The 16,492-nt window shown below is 51.7% G+C and overlaps 1 protein-coding gene across 2 annotated transcripts in view; it reads right to left on the bottom strand.

The window, feature by feature from the left end:
* The window catches only part of LOC121537107 (insulin-like growth factor 2 mRNA-binding protein 2), a 46,608-nt gene that overhangs the window by 12,887 nt on the left and 17,229 nt on the right, over positions 1 to 16,492 (bottom strand). For both annotated transcript variants that reach the window (XM_045206761.1, XM_041844882.2), the window contains exon 3: positions 15,575 to 15,623. In XM_045206761.1, coding sequence (XP_045062696.1) covers positions 15,575 to 15,623 — 49 coding nt within the window. The remainder of the gene's footprint in view (positions 1 to 15,574; positions 15,624 to 16,492) is intronic.

Here is a 16,492-nt window from a genome sequence, read left to right as displayed (position 1 = left end):
CTGTTAGTCCTGGGTTACGGCTGAGTTACTGTTAGTCCTGGGTTACGGCTGAGTTACTGTTAGTCCTGGGTTACGGCTGAGTTACTGTTAGTCCTGGGTTACGGCTGAGTTACTGTTAGTCCTGGGATACGGCCGAGTTACTGTTAGTCCTGGGTTACGGCCGAGTTACTGTTAGTCCTGGGTTACGGCCGAGTTACTGTTAGTCCTGGGTTACGGCCGAGTTACTGTTAGTCCTGGGTTACGGCCAAGTTACTGTTAGTCCTGGGTTACGGCCTAGTTACTGTTAGTCCTGGGTTACGGCTGAGTTACTGTTAGTCCTGGGTTACGGCTGAGTTACTGTTAGTCCTGGGTTACGGCTGAGTTACTGTTAGTCCTGGGTTACGGCTGAGTAACTGTTAGTCCTGGGTTACGGCTGAGTTACTGTTAGTCCTGGGTTATGGCTGAGTTACTGTTAGTCCTGGGTTACGGCTGAGTAACTGTTAGTCCTGGGTTACGGCTGAGTTACTGTTAGTCCTGGGTTACGGCCTAGTTACTGTTAGTCCTGGGTTACGGCCGAGTTACTGTTAGTCCTGGGTTACGGCCGAGTTACTGTTAGTCCTGGGTTACGGCCGAGTTACTGTTAGTCCTGGGTTACGGCTGAGTTACTGTTAGTCCTGGGTGACTGTCCATTCTGCTGGGTTAGTGTTACTGTCCGTTCTGCTGGGCTGATGTCATGATGTCAGAGAGAGCATAGCTCCCTGCTCCCTGCTGCTATGGCCAGTGTTTTCCACCAGCCAGCCAGGCTCCCCCGAGCTGGGGGGGGGTGTTAAGATTTTTATTTGCCGAACAAAGCTCTATTTGTGGTCTCTGGTACATTCTAGATTGTATTTTTAACTATCAGAAAATACAGTGTTGTCAACTAGCACCGGCTGTCGGCTATACAGACGATTACAGTCATTTTCAGCCGGGTACTTTTTCCACTTAAATTAACTTGTCAGAAAAAGGTCTGCCAAGCCCTTTCCAGCTAGAATGAACAATATTCATCTTCTAGTGATCTATTGATAGGACAGGCACCGGTCAGTCACAAACTGAGCAGTGCCTGGGTGTGTGTGCTGTGGTTACAGTCTGGTCCCATCGCTGCAACTCCCCTACGGACTCAGGAGAGGCGAAGGTCGAGAGCCGTGCGTCCTCCGAAACACAACCCTGCCATGCCACACTGCTTCTTGACACACTGCTCGTTTAACCCGGAAGCCAGCCGAACCAATGTGTCGGAGGAAACACCGTACAAGGTACCCCTTCTATACCCCCCCTATACCTACACCATCCAACGGGCTACCGAAGTCAGCGTGCATGCACCCGGCCCACCACATGAGGTGCTAGAGCACGATGGGACATCCCGGCCGGCCAAACCCTCCCTTAACCCGGACGACGTTGGGCCAATTGTGTGTCGTCTCATGGGTCTCACGGTCGCGGCCGGCTGCGACAGCCTGTGACCACTGTGCCACTCGGGAGCATTCAAATTTCTAAACGGTGGGAAAGAGCATGAATTTGCATGTCCCATATCATGTGGTAACGATGAGTCGAAATCCACTTAGCCTATTGTTCTCTGGCACATTCATCTATTTTATTTTGTGTGCAGGGTCCGACATTAACGATGGCCCGCTGGGGCCAGTAAAAACAGTGTAGAGAAAGTGGATCTTGTCAGTTACTGTCCCGAATCCAGTTCAATATTTACCTGCTCTGTCGCAGTCTACCATTGAAGACTACATGCTTAAATGGCATGCCATTTGTATTTGAGCAATATGATTGGCCATTCATTCAAGCACCACCACGCTCCCGCCAATCAACTTCTCGAGCAATTGATGCCTTCACATGGCGGCCTTCAATCTACTAGCTGAGCTTATTTATTTTAGGGAAATTGATTTACAAAAGTAAACCTTCAATAGTGAACATACTATCAATATGCTGGCTACTGTTGATGGTCTGCTAAAAGAAAGCTACAAAAAGACAGCTAGCATTCATCTAGCCTACTGTAGCCATGTTTATCTCTTTGGGAACGTTTGTCTTAAAGGGGCAGCATCCTATTTTCTAATCTTCTCAAAATGACATACTTTAGAAACATAAATGAATGCAATTAATACAATGCAATTCTAAAAATTGAGTAACGACTTGCATTGCTGAATTATATTACACAGCTATTAAGACATATCATAATAACCGAATGTAGCCTTTTTTTTTTTTACTAAGTCGATGTCCGCAGAAATCACATTAGCATAATAATAAATAAAAAACATCAGAATCTGTCTGTTTAAACGATATCAGGTTTTTTTACATGAGCTGCATCTCAATCCACTACATCCGCCAAAGTGGGCCTTTCACAGGGGGGTGGTGGCAGAGCTACTGCCGTGTTTGTCAAACCACAAGATATCCCCAAAATTGGTCTTCTCACAAAAACATCTGTAGTGTCCAAACGGTTTGACCTACAAACTAATATGACCACTCTATGGAAAGATGACACTCTCACAATGGAGTTTCCCATTTTGCTTTACGAGGACTCGTCTGAAGTCGGTACAGCCAATCTGTCAACTTCTGTTTGTAGCGTACGAACAGTTTGGGCTACACACTAATATGACCCCTCTATGGAAAGGTGAGACTCTCACAAACATGTACATGTCAGTTGTATTGAAAGGAAGTATATATGGAAGTAGTTTAGTGCCCAAAAAAAGGGGTTAAAGCCTCTCGAGTGGCACAGCGGTCTAAGGCAATGGATCGCAGTGCTTGAGGCGTCACTACAGACCCGGGTTCGAGCCCAGGCTGTGTCACAAGTGGCCGTGACTGGGAGTCCCATAGGGCGGCACACAATTGGCCCAGCGTCGTCCGGGTTAGGGGAGGGTTTAGCCGGAGGGGGGGCTTTACTTGGCTCATCCCTGTGACGGACCGGGCGCCTGCAGGCTGACTTCGGTCGCCAGTTGAACGGTGTTTCCTCCGACACATTGGTGCTTCCGGGTTAAGCGGCTGGGTGTTAAGAAGCGACTCGACCTTGGCCTCTCCCGAGCCCGTTGGGGAGTTGCACTAATGAGACAAGATTGCAATTGACTCAGAACAGGACAGCACGGCTGGCCCTTGGATGTACACAGAGAGCTAACATGAATAATATGCATGTCAATCTCTCCTGGCTCAAAGTGGAGGAGAGATTGACTTCATCACTACTTGTGTTTGTGAGAGGTATTGACATGTTGAATGCACTGAGCTGTCTGTTTAAACTACTAGCACACAGCTCAGACACCCATGCATACCCCACAAGACATGCCACCAGAGGTCTCTTCACAGTCCCCAAGTCCAGAACAGACTATGGGAGGCGCACAGTACTACATAGAGCCATGACTACATGGAACTCTATTCCACATCAGGTAACTGATGCAAGCAGTAGAATCAGATTTAAAAAAACAGATATAAATACACCTTATGGAACAGCGGGGACTGTGAAGCAACACAAACATAGACACATGCACACACACACACGATAACATACGCACTATACACACACGTCCACATGGATTTTGTGTTGTAGATATGTGGTAGTAGAGTAGAGGCCTGATGAATGTATTGTAATGTTTTTAAAATGTATAACTGCCTTAACTTTGCTGGACCCCAGGAAGAGTACCTGCTGCCTTGGGATCCATAATAAATACAAATAGTATATCACATTAAAGGGGTTAAATATGCTTTTTTTTATCAATACAAAAATGTTCTTACAGTATACAGTGCCTTCGGAAAGTATTCAGACCCCTTGACTTTTTCCACATTTTGTTAAGTTACAGCTTAACAAAATATATTTTTTTAAAGGTCCTCAGCAATCTACACACAATACCCCATAACGACAAAGCGAAAACAGGTTTTTAGAAATATGTGCAAACGTATTAAAAATAAAAAACAGAAATACGTTATTTACATAAGTATTCAGACCCTTTGCTATGAGACTCGAAATTGAGCTCAGGTGCATCCTGTTTCCATTGATCATCCTTGAGATGTTTCTACAACTTGATTGGAGTCCACCTGTGGTAAATTCAATTGATTGGACATGATTTGGAAAGGCACACACCTGTCTATATAAGGTCCCACAGTTGACAGTGCATGTCAGAGCAAAAACAAAGCCATGAGGTCGAAGGAATTGTCCGTAGAGCTCCGAGACAGGATTGTGTCGAGGCACAGATCTGGGGAAGGGTACCAAAAACGTTCTGCTGCATTGAAGGTCCCCAAGAACACAGTGGCTTCCATCATTCTTAAATGGAAGAAGTTTGGAGCCACCAAGACTCTTCCTAGAGCTGGCCGCCTGGCCAAACTGAGCGCTCAGGACCTCAGACTGGGGCGAAGGTATGCCTTCCAACAGAACAATGCAGGAGTGGCTTTGGGACAAGTCTCTGAATGTCCTTGAGTGGCCCAGCCAGAGCCCGGACTTGAACCCGATCTAACATCTCTGGAGAGACCTGAAAATAGCTATGCAGCAACGCTCCCCATCCAACCTGACAGAGCTTGAGAGGATCTGCAGAGAAGATTGGGAAAAACTCCCCAAATACAGGTGTGCCAAGATTGTAGCGTCATACCCAAGAAGACCCGAGGCTGTAATCGCTGCCAAAGGTGCTTCAACAAGTACTGAGTAAAGGGTCTGAATACTTACATGTCATGAGCCCTCTCACTCCACCGGGTTACCACCTTATGTGTTTCCACTATCTTCCACTCTGCTCATCTCTCTCTCTCTACTCAGCCTAACGAGCTCCACCTGTCCCTGCTCTGCTCGGCTCTAATTACTCTGCCAGCTGCGCTGCATTACCCACTAACCTCTCCCAGTATTTAAAGTCCCGTCTTTCAGCTCTCCTTTGTCAGATCGTCTGCAAAGCTCACACCCGGAACCTGTGTGCTCGCGCTTCTGGCTCACCCCTGTTTTGTGACCCCGGACCTGCCTGATTCTTGGATACTCTTCTGCCCCAGGAAAACCAGACCTGCTTTCTGCCATTACGACTCCTGACTACTCTTCGACCCGGTAACTCTGACCAGCCTTCTGCCTTGCTACTACGTATTTGGATTTCCCTTGAACTGTACTTCTGCCTGTTTTCATCCGCCCGTTGTGTCTGTGTTTCCTCCCCCCAGGACTTCTGGACCACCAACCACCGGCGTCATCGGACGCATCGCTGCCACTGGGGGAGGCACAGACCCAGCACATCGGACGGGATAACCCCTGGAGCCTTCACTCACTCCCTACATCCCTTTCCCCTTAAGTTTAAATAAACTTTCTGGTGTGACGCAATTGTGGTCCTCTTGTCGTCTGTCTGAACCGTGACAGTACGATCTGACCATTATGGACTCAGCGCACACTTCCCCCGACATGGAAACCGAAGAACCTGAGCAACCCACCGCCATGCTACGCCTGGAACACACTGAGAGAGAGCTAGGCCGCATGAGCGGCGACGTCACCTCTCTGCTTCAGGTCGGCCACCAACAGCATCAGCAGTTCCAGCAGCACCAGCAGCAGTCCCAGCAGCAGCAACAACAACTCGCCAGGATCATCCAACTCCTCACCAACCTTACCCCCAGCCAGTCTGCCCACCAGCCCTGCCTCCGAGTTACCTGCCCCGGTCATAGCAGCCGCTACCCCGGAACCCAAGATTGGAAACCCCGAGCGGTTCAACGGCGATTCTACCCAGGTCCGGCCATTCCTGACTAGCTGCCGACTTCAGTTCTCCTTGCAGCCAAGGACCTTCGCCACGGAGGGGGCTAGGGTCGGGTATGCCATCACTCACCTGACGGGCCGAGCTCGACTCTGGGGAACAGCAGAGTTCGAACGTCAAACCCCGCATGTGCAACCTTCGACCTGTTTGCTGAGGAGATGCTGAAGGTGTTTGACCTGGATTCACCAACCGCAGAGGCGTCTCGTGAACTGTTCAGTATTCGACAAGGCAGACGTACAGTCGCAGACCATTCCATCGACTTCCGAACCCTGGCAAGACGAAGTTCTTGGAACACACCCTCGTTGGTGGACGCGTTCTTCCATAGCTTGGCTGACTATATCAAGGACGAGTTGGTCTCCCATGAACTGCCTTCCACTCTTGATGAAGCCATCGCACTGACTGTCCGGATCGACAGAAGGATACAGACCCGTCGTCGTGAGAGGGGGCGCCAAGGTCCACCAACTACCGGCATTCGGAGAGATCCGACTGGGCTCCTGTCAGCTACTGCCACTCACCCAAGTCAGCTTGATCAGTCTGAGCCTATGGAGATTGGGCGAGCCTCTCTCACTCCTGCAGAGCGCCAGCGCCGCCGCCTCAAACCTCTGCCTCTATTGTGGAGGTGATGGACATCGTGTGGTAACCTGCCCTTTAAAAGGCCGAAGCTCACCGGGCATAGGGGGAGTCCGGTTGAGCTCAATGACCACCCAGTCCTCCGACCGCAAACCCTTGCTGCAAGTTCACCTCCGCCTCTCTGACTCAACTCACACCCTGGCTGCTCTGGTGGATTCGGCGCCGAAGCCAACATAATGGACATCAAGCTGGCACGCCAACTGGGACTGGAGAACCTCCGTTTGACACCTCCTATTCCTGCCCGGGCACTGGACGGACACTTACTCGGATCGGTCACTCATGTCACGGCCCCGGTCTTGATGGGTCTGTCCGGAAACCATCAAGAAACTATCCAGTTTCACCTGCTACCCTCTCCAGGCCAACCCCTCATCCTGGGTTACCCATGGCTCCGCCCGGCACAACCCTCAGCTCGACTGGGTGACCGGGGGTGATCAGGGAGTGGGGAGAGGACTGCCACCGAACCTGCCTGCTTGCTGCCGCACTACCCGCTCGGCCAGTACCTACTAACTCCGCTCCTGACCTCTCCCATGTCCCAGAATGCTACCATGGTCTCAGAGAAGTGTTTAACAAAGCTAGAGCCACATCTCTGCCCCCTCACCGACCGTACGACTGTGCCATCGACCTCCTCCCTGGAACAGCCCCTCCAAGGGGTCGTCTTTATTCGTTGTCTGCTCCTGAAAGAAGGTCCATGGAGGACTACATCAATGGCTCTCTGTCCACAGGATTGATCCGTTCATCTTCATCTCCGGCTGGTGCTGGCTTCTTCTTTGTGGGGAAGAGGGACGGATCTCTTCGCCCCTGCATCGACTACAGGGGACTCAACGACATCACAGTGAAAAACCGTTACCCTCTCCCTCTGCTCACCTCTGCTTTTGAGTTGCTCCAGGGAGCCACTGTTTTTACCAAGTTGGATCTCAGAAACGCTTACCACCTAGTGCGGATCCGGGAGGGAGATGAATGGAAGACCGCATTCAATACACCAACAGGCCACTCACGAGTATCTGGTTATGCCTTTTGGCCTCACCAATGCTCCTGCTGTGTTCCAGGCTCTAGTGAATGATGTACTGCGGGACATGTTAAACAAGTTTGTCTTCGTTTACCTGGATGACATCTTAATCTACTCCAGAAACCTGTCTGAACACACCCGCCATGTCCAGCAAGTCCTTCATCGTCTTCTGGAGAATTCCCTACGCCAAGGCAGAGAAATGTGAGTTTCACGTCAAGACAGTGGCCTTCCTGGGGTACATAGTGGCAGAGGGAAGTATCCAAATGGATCCTGCCAAAGTATCAGCAGTCACTTCATGGCCAGTTCCGGAGAACAGAAAGAAGCTGCAACAGTTTCTGGGGTTTGCTAACTTCTATAGAAAGTTTATCCGGAACTACAGTACCGTTGCTGCCCCTCTCACTGCTCTAACCAGCACCAAGCAACCCTTCACCTGGACCCCAGCAGCCGACAAGGCCTTCAGTACCCTCAAGGTAAGGTTCACCTCCGCTCCCATCCTCCAGATGCCTGACGTGGACCGGCAATTCATTGTGGAGGTGGACGCCTCGGATGTGGGAGTTGGTGCTGTGATTTCTCAGTGGGCTGCGGAGGATAGGAAGCTCCATCCCTGTGCCTTTTTCTCACGTCGGTTGTCCCCCTCTGAGTGCAATTACGACATAGGGAACCGAGAGCTGCTGGCTGTGAAGCTTGCCTTGGAGGAGTGGCGTCACTGGCTGGAGGGGTCCACCATTCCATTTCTCGTTTGGACCGATCATAAGAACTTGGAGTACATCCGCACGGCCAAACGGTTGAACTCCAGGCAGTCCCGCTGGGCCCTGTTCTTCACCAGGTTTAATTTCACTCTGTCATACCGGCCTGGGTCACGCAACCCCCACTCCTGGTCGCAGCAATTGACATGGGTGGAGTACGCACACAATTCTCTGACCTGCTCTGCCATCGGTATGTCCCCTTTCCAATGTGTTTATGGATACCAGCCTCCTCTATTTGCCAGTCAGGAAGGGGAGGTTACTTGCCCATCTGCACTTGCGTTTGCCCGTCGATGTCGCCGCACCTGGTCACAGGCCCGAGCCACACTTCTCAGATCCGTTGCCAGCTACACTACCGGGGCCAACCGTCGGAGAATCCCTGCTCCCACCTACCATGTTGGTCAAAGGGTGTGGTTGTCGTCAAGGAACCTGCCACTCAGGGTGGAGTCGCAGAAGTTGGCACCTCGGTTCATTGGCCCATTCCCTATCATAAGAGTGATTAGCCCAACTGCTGTCCGGCTCCAACTGCCTAATTCCATGAGGGTGCACCCCACTTTCCATGTGTCTAAGATTAAGCCCGTTCATGAGAGTCCGCTGGTCCCTGCTGCGCCTTGTCCTCCTCCTCCACGGCTCGTCGATGGTGGTCTGGTTTACACCGTCCGCCGCCTGCTTCGGTCCAGACGGAGGGGTAGGGGTCTCCAGTACCTCATTGACTGGGAGGGCTATGGACCTGAGGAAAGGACCTGGGTGCCAGCTAGTCGGATTGTGGATAGGACTCTCATCACCGCCTTCCACCAACGGCATCCTGATCAACCTGCAATCCGTAGGGGGCCGCCCCAGAGGGATCCCTAACCGTCCTGCCCGCTCGGCTTCTTGTCCTGTGCCTGATCCTGTCTCGGGACCTGTCCCATCTCCCCGACCACGGCCCTCCGGCCTCCTCCGAGGATGAGGGCGTTCGCTCGGGACCGTTCGGAGGAGTTCTAGCCCTCCTCCGGCTCCCCTCCTCCCGCCCGGCGTGGTGTTGCTCTTGGGACTTCTGGGGCCGTCCCTTGGGGGGGGGGTTCTGTCATGAGCCCTCTCACTCCACCGGGTTACCACCTTATGTGTTTCCACTATCTTCCACTCTGCTCATCTCTCTCTCTCTACTCAGCCTAACGAGCTCCACCTGTCCCTGCTCTGCTCGGCTCTAATTACTCTGCCAGCTGCGCTGCATTACCCACTAACCTCTCCCAGTATTTAAAGTCCCGTCTTTCAGCTCTCCTTTGTCAGATCGTCTGCAAAGCTCACACCCGGAACCTGTGTGCTCGCGCTTCTGGCTCACCCCTGTTTTGTGACCCCGGACCTGCCTGATTCTTGGATACTCTTCTGCCCCAGGAAAACCAGACCTGCTTTCTGCCATTACGACTCCTGACTACTCTTCGACCCCCGGTAACTCTGACCAGCCTTCTGCCTTGCTACTACGTATTTGGATTTCCCTTGAACTGTACTTCTGCCTGTTTTCATCCGCCCCGTTGTGTCTGTGTTTCCTCCCCCAGGACTTCTGGACCACCAACCACCGGCGTCATCGGACGCATCGCTGCCACTGGGGGGAGGCACAGACCCAGCACATCGGACGGGATAACCCCTGGAGCCTTCACTCACTCCCTACATCCCTTTCCCCTTAAGTTTAAATAAACTTTCTGGTGTGACGCAATTGTGGTCCTCTTGTCGTCTGTCTGAACCGTGACACTTACATAAATGTCACCTGTTTTTAATTTGTAATAAATTAGCAAAAAATTCTAAAAACCTGTTTTTGCTTTGTCATTATGGGGTATTGTGTGTAGCTTGATTAAGGGGAGAATTTCAATAAAAATACATTTTAGAAAAAGGCTGTAACCTACCAAAATGTGGGAAAAGTCAAAGGGTCTGAAAACTTTCCGAAGGCACTTTTAAAAAAAACTATGGGCTAATAGCAGTAAGGCCAAATTCAATGTTTCATCAAATATTTATTTTTATACCTAAAGGGGTCCTAAATTGCAAAATCAAATAGCTAAAGTATCCTTAGTATGACCATCAAAAATGTACACTTTTACAGTGTTAGTTTCATCAGCTGTTGTACAATATGATATAAAAACAGGAATTTTGACTGCACTGGGCCTTTAAAGAATCCTGTAAGAGTCTGCTGACTTCTACAGTCTTCAAGCTTCCTTCTAAGAGACATTTGCGGGAGAGAGCTTGGCAGACTTTTCTAAATAGCGAATTAAAAAGTAGTGGAAAAAGTACCCGCCTGAAAATGAGTCTAATTGGTAGCTGGCGCTAGTGGGGAACACTGTAGTGGAAAACTGGGTGACTGGGCTTTCTGAGTGGGCAGTGATGCTGACACACCACCACAGGGACACAGACTGTCCTAGCCCTCACCACAGGGACACAGACTGTCCTAGTCTTCACCACACCACCACAGGGACACAGGGACACAGACTGTCCTAGCCCTCACCACACCACCACAGGGACACAGACTGTCCTAGCCCTCACCACACCACCACAGGGACACAGACTGTCCTAGCCCTCACCACACCACCACAGGGACACAGACTGTCCTAGCCCTCACCACACCACCACAGGGACACAGACTGTCCTAGCCCTCACCACACCACCACAGGGACACAGACTGTCCTAGCCCTCACCACACCACCACAGGGACACAGACTGTCCTAGCCTTCACCACAACACAGGAACACAGACTGTCCTAGCCCTCACCACACCACCACAGGGACACAGACTGTCCTAGCCCTCACCACACCACCACAGGGACACAGACTGTCCTAGCCCTCACCACACCACCACAGGGACACAGACTGTCCTAGCCTTCACCACAACACAGGAACACAGACTGTCCTAGCCTTCACCACACCACCACAGGGACACAGACTGTCCTAGCCTTCACCACACCACAGGGACACAGACTGTCCTAGCCCTCACCACACCACCACAGGGACACAGACTGTCCTAGCCTTCACCACAACACAGGAACACAGACTGTCCTAGCCCTCACCACAACACAGGAACACAGACTGTCCTAGCCCTCACCACACCACCACAGGGACACAGACTGTCCTAGCCCTCACCACACCACCACAGGGACACAGACTGTCCTAGCCCTCACCACACCACCACAGGGACACAGACTGTCCTAGCCCTCACCACACCACCACAGGGACACAGACTGTCCTAGCCCTCACAACACCACCACAGGGACACAGACTGTCCTAGCCCTCACCACACCACCACAGGGACACAGACTGTCCTAGCCCTCACCACACCACCACAGGGACACAGACTGTCCTAGCCCTCACCACACCACCACAGGGACACAGACTGTCCTAGCCCTCACCACACCACCACAGGGACACAGACTGTCCTAGTCTTCACCACAGGGACACAGACTGTCCTAGCCCTCACCACAGGGACACAGACTGTCCTAGTCTTCACCACACCACCACAGGGACACAGACTGTCCTAGCCCTCACCACACCACCACAGGGACACAGACTGTCCTACCCTTCACCACACCACAGGGACACAGACTGTCCTAGCCCTCACCACACCACCACAGGGACACAGACTGTCCTAGCCCTCACCACACCACAGGGACACAGACTGTCCTAGCCCTCACCACACCACCACAGGGACACAGACTGTCCTACCCTTCACCACACCACAGGGACACAGACTGTCCTAGCCCTCACCACACCACCACAGGGACACAGACTGTCCTACCCTCACCACACCACAGGGACACAGACTGTCCTAGCCCTCACCACACCACCACAGGGACACAGACTGTCCTACCCTTCACCACACCACAGGGACACAGACTGTCCTAGCCCTCACCACACCACCACAGGGACACAGACTGTCCTACCCTTCACCACACCACAGGGACACAGACTGTCCTAGCCCTCACCACACCACCACAGGGACACAGACTGTCCTACCCTTCACCACACCACAGGGACACAGACTGTCCTAGCCCTCACCACACCACCACAGGGACACAGACTGTCCTAGCCCTCACCACACCACCACAGGGACACAGACTGTCCTACCCTTCACCACACCACAGGGACACAGACTGTCCTAGCCCTCACCACACCACCACAGGGACACAGACTGTCCTAGCCCTCACCACACCACCACAGGGACACAGACTGTCCTAGCCCTCACCACACCACCACAGGGACACAGACTGTCCTAGCCCTCACCACACCACCACAGGGACACAGACTGTCCTAGTCTTCACCACACCACCACAGGGACACAGACTGTCCTAGCCCTCACCACACCACCACAGGGACACAGACTGTCCTAGCCCTCACCACACCACCACAGGGACACAGACTGTCCTAGCCCTCACCACACCACCACAGGGACACAGACTGTCCTAGTCTTCACCACACCACCACAGGGACACAGACTGTCCTAGCCCTCACCACACCACCACAGGGACACAGACTGTCCTACCCTTCACCACACCACAGGGACACAGACTGTCCTAGCCCTCACCACACCACCACAGGGACACAGACTGTCCTAGCCCTCACCACACCACCACAGGGACACAGACTAACCAATAAGCCACGGACAATCAGAACGGAGGGTTAGGGTAAGGGGTCACGGACAATCAGAACGGAGGGTTAGGGTTAGGGTTAGGGTTAGGGGTCACGGACAATCAGAACGGAGGGTTAGGGTTAGGGGTCACGGACAATCAGAACGAAACAGGAGGGGTTTCAGGAGGGGTCTCAGAGACACTCATGGGGGTTTCCACTGAAAGTTGACTAGCAACAAGACTCTAGGTCCTAATAGACATCCACTGTATTAGCCCCAGAAAAAACACACCAAAATAAAAACCCACCAACTGGTAATATGGAGGTAACAGCAAGTGGAACAAAGCAAAGAGAGGAAACAAGATAAAAGGGTTTGTTTTTATCACACACAGAGGAGCAGCTAAACAGAGGCCTCTCATGGTCCCTGGAGCACAGGGCCAGCCGCTCTTAAAGACCAATCAGGGCCAGCCGCTCTTAAAGACCAATCAGGGCCAGCCGCTCTTAAAGACCAATCAGGGCCAGCCGCTCTTAAAGACCAATCAGGGCCAGCCGCTGTTAAAGACCAATCAGGGCCAGCCGCTCTTAAAGACCAATCAGGGCCAGCCGCTCTTAAAGACCAATCAGGGCCAGCCGCTCTTAAAGACCAATCAGGGCCAGCCGCTCTTAAAGACCAATCAGGGCCAGCCGCTGTTAAAGACCAATCAGGGCCAGCCGCTCTTAAAGACCAATCAGGGCCAGCCGCTCTTAAAGACCAATCAGGGCCCGCCGCTCTTAAAGACCAATCAGGGCCAGCCGCTCTTAAAGACCAATCAGGGCCAGCCGCTCTTAAAGACCAATCAGGGCCAGCCGCTCTTAAAGACCAATCAGGGCCAGCCGCTCTTAAAGACCAATCAGGGCCAGCCGCTCTTAAAGACCAATCAGGGCCAGCCGCTGTTAAAGACCAATCAGGGCCAGCCGCTCTTAAAGACCAATCAGGGCCAGCCGCTCTTAAAGACCAATCAGGGCCAGCCGCTCTTAAAGACCAATCAGGGCCAGCCGCTCTTAAAGACCAATCAGGGCCAGCCGCTGTTAAAGACCAATCAGGGCCAGCCGCTCTTAAAGACCAATCAGGGCCAGCCGCTCTTAAAGACCAATCAGGGCCCGCCGCTCTTAAAGACCAATCAGGGCCAGCCGCTCTTAAAGACCAATCAGGGCCAGCCGCTCTTAAAGACCAATCAGGGCCAGCCGCTGTTAAAGACCAATCAGGGCCAGCCGCTCTTAAAGACCAATCAGGGCCAGCCGCTCTTAAAGACCAATCAGGGCCAGCCGCTCTTAAAGACCAATCAGGGCCAGCCGCTCTTAAAGACCAATCAGGGCCAGCCGCTCTTAAAGACCAATCAGGGCCAGCCGCTCTTAAAGACCAATCAGGGCCAGCCGCTCTTAAAGACCAATCAGGGCCAGCCGCTGTTAAAGACCAATCAGGGCCAGCCGCTCTTAAAGACCAATCAGGGCCCGCCGCTCTTAAAGACCAATCAGGGCCAGCCGCTCTTAAAGACCAATCAGGGCCAGCCGCTCTTAAAGACCAATCAGGGCCATCCGCTGTTAAAGACCAATCAGGGCCAGCCGCTCTTAAAGACCAATCAGGGCCCGCCGCTCTTAAAGACCAATCAGGGCCAGCCGCTCTTAAAGACCAATCAGGGCCAGCCGCTCTTAAAGACCAATCAGGGCCAGCCGCTGTTAAAGACCAATCAGGGCCAGCCGCTCTTAAAGACCAATCAGGGCCAGCCGCTCTTAAAGACCAATCAGGGCCAGCCGCTCTTAAAGACCAATCAGGGCCAGCCGCTCTTAAAGACCAATCAGGGCCAGCCGCTCTTAAAGACCAATCAGGGCCAGCCGCTCTTAAAGACCAATCAGGGCCAGCCGCTCTTAAAGACCAATCAGGGCCAGCCGCTCTTAAAGACCAATCAGGGCCAGCCGCTCTTAAAGACCAATCAGGGCCAGCCGCTCTTAAAGACCAATCAGGGCCAGCCGCTCTTAAAGACCAATCAGGGCCAGCCGCTCTTAAAGACCAATCAGGGCCAGCCGCTCTTAAAGACCAATCAGGGCCAGCCGCTCTTAAAGACCAATCAGGGCCAGCCGCTCTTAAAGACCAATCAGGGCCAGCCGCTCTTAAAGACCAATCAGGGCCAGCCGCTGTTAAAGACCAATCAGGGCCAGCCGCTCTTAAAGACCAATCAGGGCCAGCCGCTCTTAAACTAAAGACTAAGGTCCTACACATCCTGACCAATCAGGGCCAGCCGCTCTTAAACTAAAGACTAAGGTCCTACACATCCTGACCAATCAGGGCCAGCCGCTCTTAAACTAAAGACTAAGGTCCTACACATCCTGACCAACGAGGATGATTCCAATCAGGGCAAGCCGCTGTTAAACTAAAGACTAAGGTCCTACACATCCTGACCAACGAGGATGATTCCAATCAGGGCAAGCCACACCCAAACAGAACCAATCTCCAAATAGAAATCCAAAATGAAAATCGGGCAAAACTCCAAAGCCTATAACACCACACAGACACACACACACACACACACACACACACACACACACACACACACACACACACACAGACAGACAGACAGACAGACAGACAGACAGACAGACAGACAGACAGACAGACAGACAGACAGACAGACAGACAGACAGACAGACAGACAGACAGACAGACATAGACAGACAGACAGACAGACAGACAGACAGACAGACAGACAGACAGAGACAGACAGACAGACAGACAGACAGACAGACAGACAGACAGACAGACAGACAGACAGACAGACAGACAGACAGACAGACAGACAGACAGACAGACAGACAGAGACTCACCTCCCACTGTAGATGGACTGACTGACTGACTGACTGACAGACACTCACCTCCCACTGTAGATGAGGGGGAATGTTCCTGATCTGGATCTTCCGACTCCTGCAGAGAAGAGGAAGAGAGAGGAGGAGGGGAAGAATAAAGAGAAGGGTTAACAGCTGAACCACAGGGTCAATCAGGAGAGAAGGGTTAACAGCTAAACCACAGGGTCAATCAGGAGAGAAGGGTTAACAGCTACACCCAAACAGGGTCAATCAGGAGAGAAGGGTTAACAGCTGAACCACAGTGTCATGACTTGCCCTCATGGGCTGAGGATCAAAGATGCCGGCTAGGCAAAGGTTTGAACACCCCCTCTCCTGGGTGCCAGTTTTATGACCGGTCATAAATTCCTTGCAGAAACTTCCTTTTCCGTGCCATGCAGTGTTGGGAGAGGGAATTTCCCTGTGGAACAAAGGAAGTCTTCACACTAAGACTCCAACATCCAAAAGTGGATAATGAAACAATATTCCTACTTCAAAGAATGTGGGAAATGGTTGGTGGGGATTTAAAGAACAATCATGTCAAATTCGTTACTATGTTGTGATGTCATTAAAGACGGTGGAACAACATAACTGTATCTCTGGGGGGCGTACACTTCCCAGTTATGGGGTTTGCATCTATTTGTTGTATAAAACGAATGATTAAGTATAATAATACTTTAGTGAAGATAACGATGTGATTTTAGCATTCTAGATGAGATTATTGTTTTCCATATTGATTTGTTCTCAGTCAGCGGCCACTTCAGAAACATTTTGGTCCCTCTTTGAATGAAGTGCAGCTTATAAAGCCTTCATAAACACTACATAAATGTGTCACAAATCATCTATAACCGTATGTCAGGCTCTATAAAGGGTTCACAAATGTGGCATAACTGTGTGACATAACCACCAATGTCAAATATGACAAACTTGTGCTTTATAAAGGGTTACATA

The sequence above is a fragment of the Coregonus clupeaformis genome, chromosome 23 (genome assembly GCF_020615455.1).
Source record: "Coregonus clupeaformis isolate EN_2021a chromosome 23, ASM2061545v1, whole genome shotgun sequence".
Lineage (NCBI taxonomy): Eukaryota > Metazoa > Chordata > Actinopteri > Salmoniformes > Salmonidae > Coregonus > Coregonus clupeaformis.
This window is presented reverse-complemented; position numbering and strand designations above follow the sequence as displayed.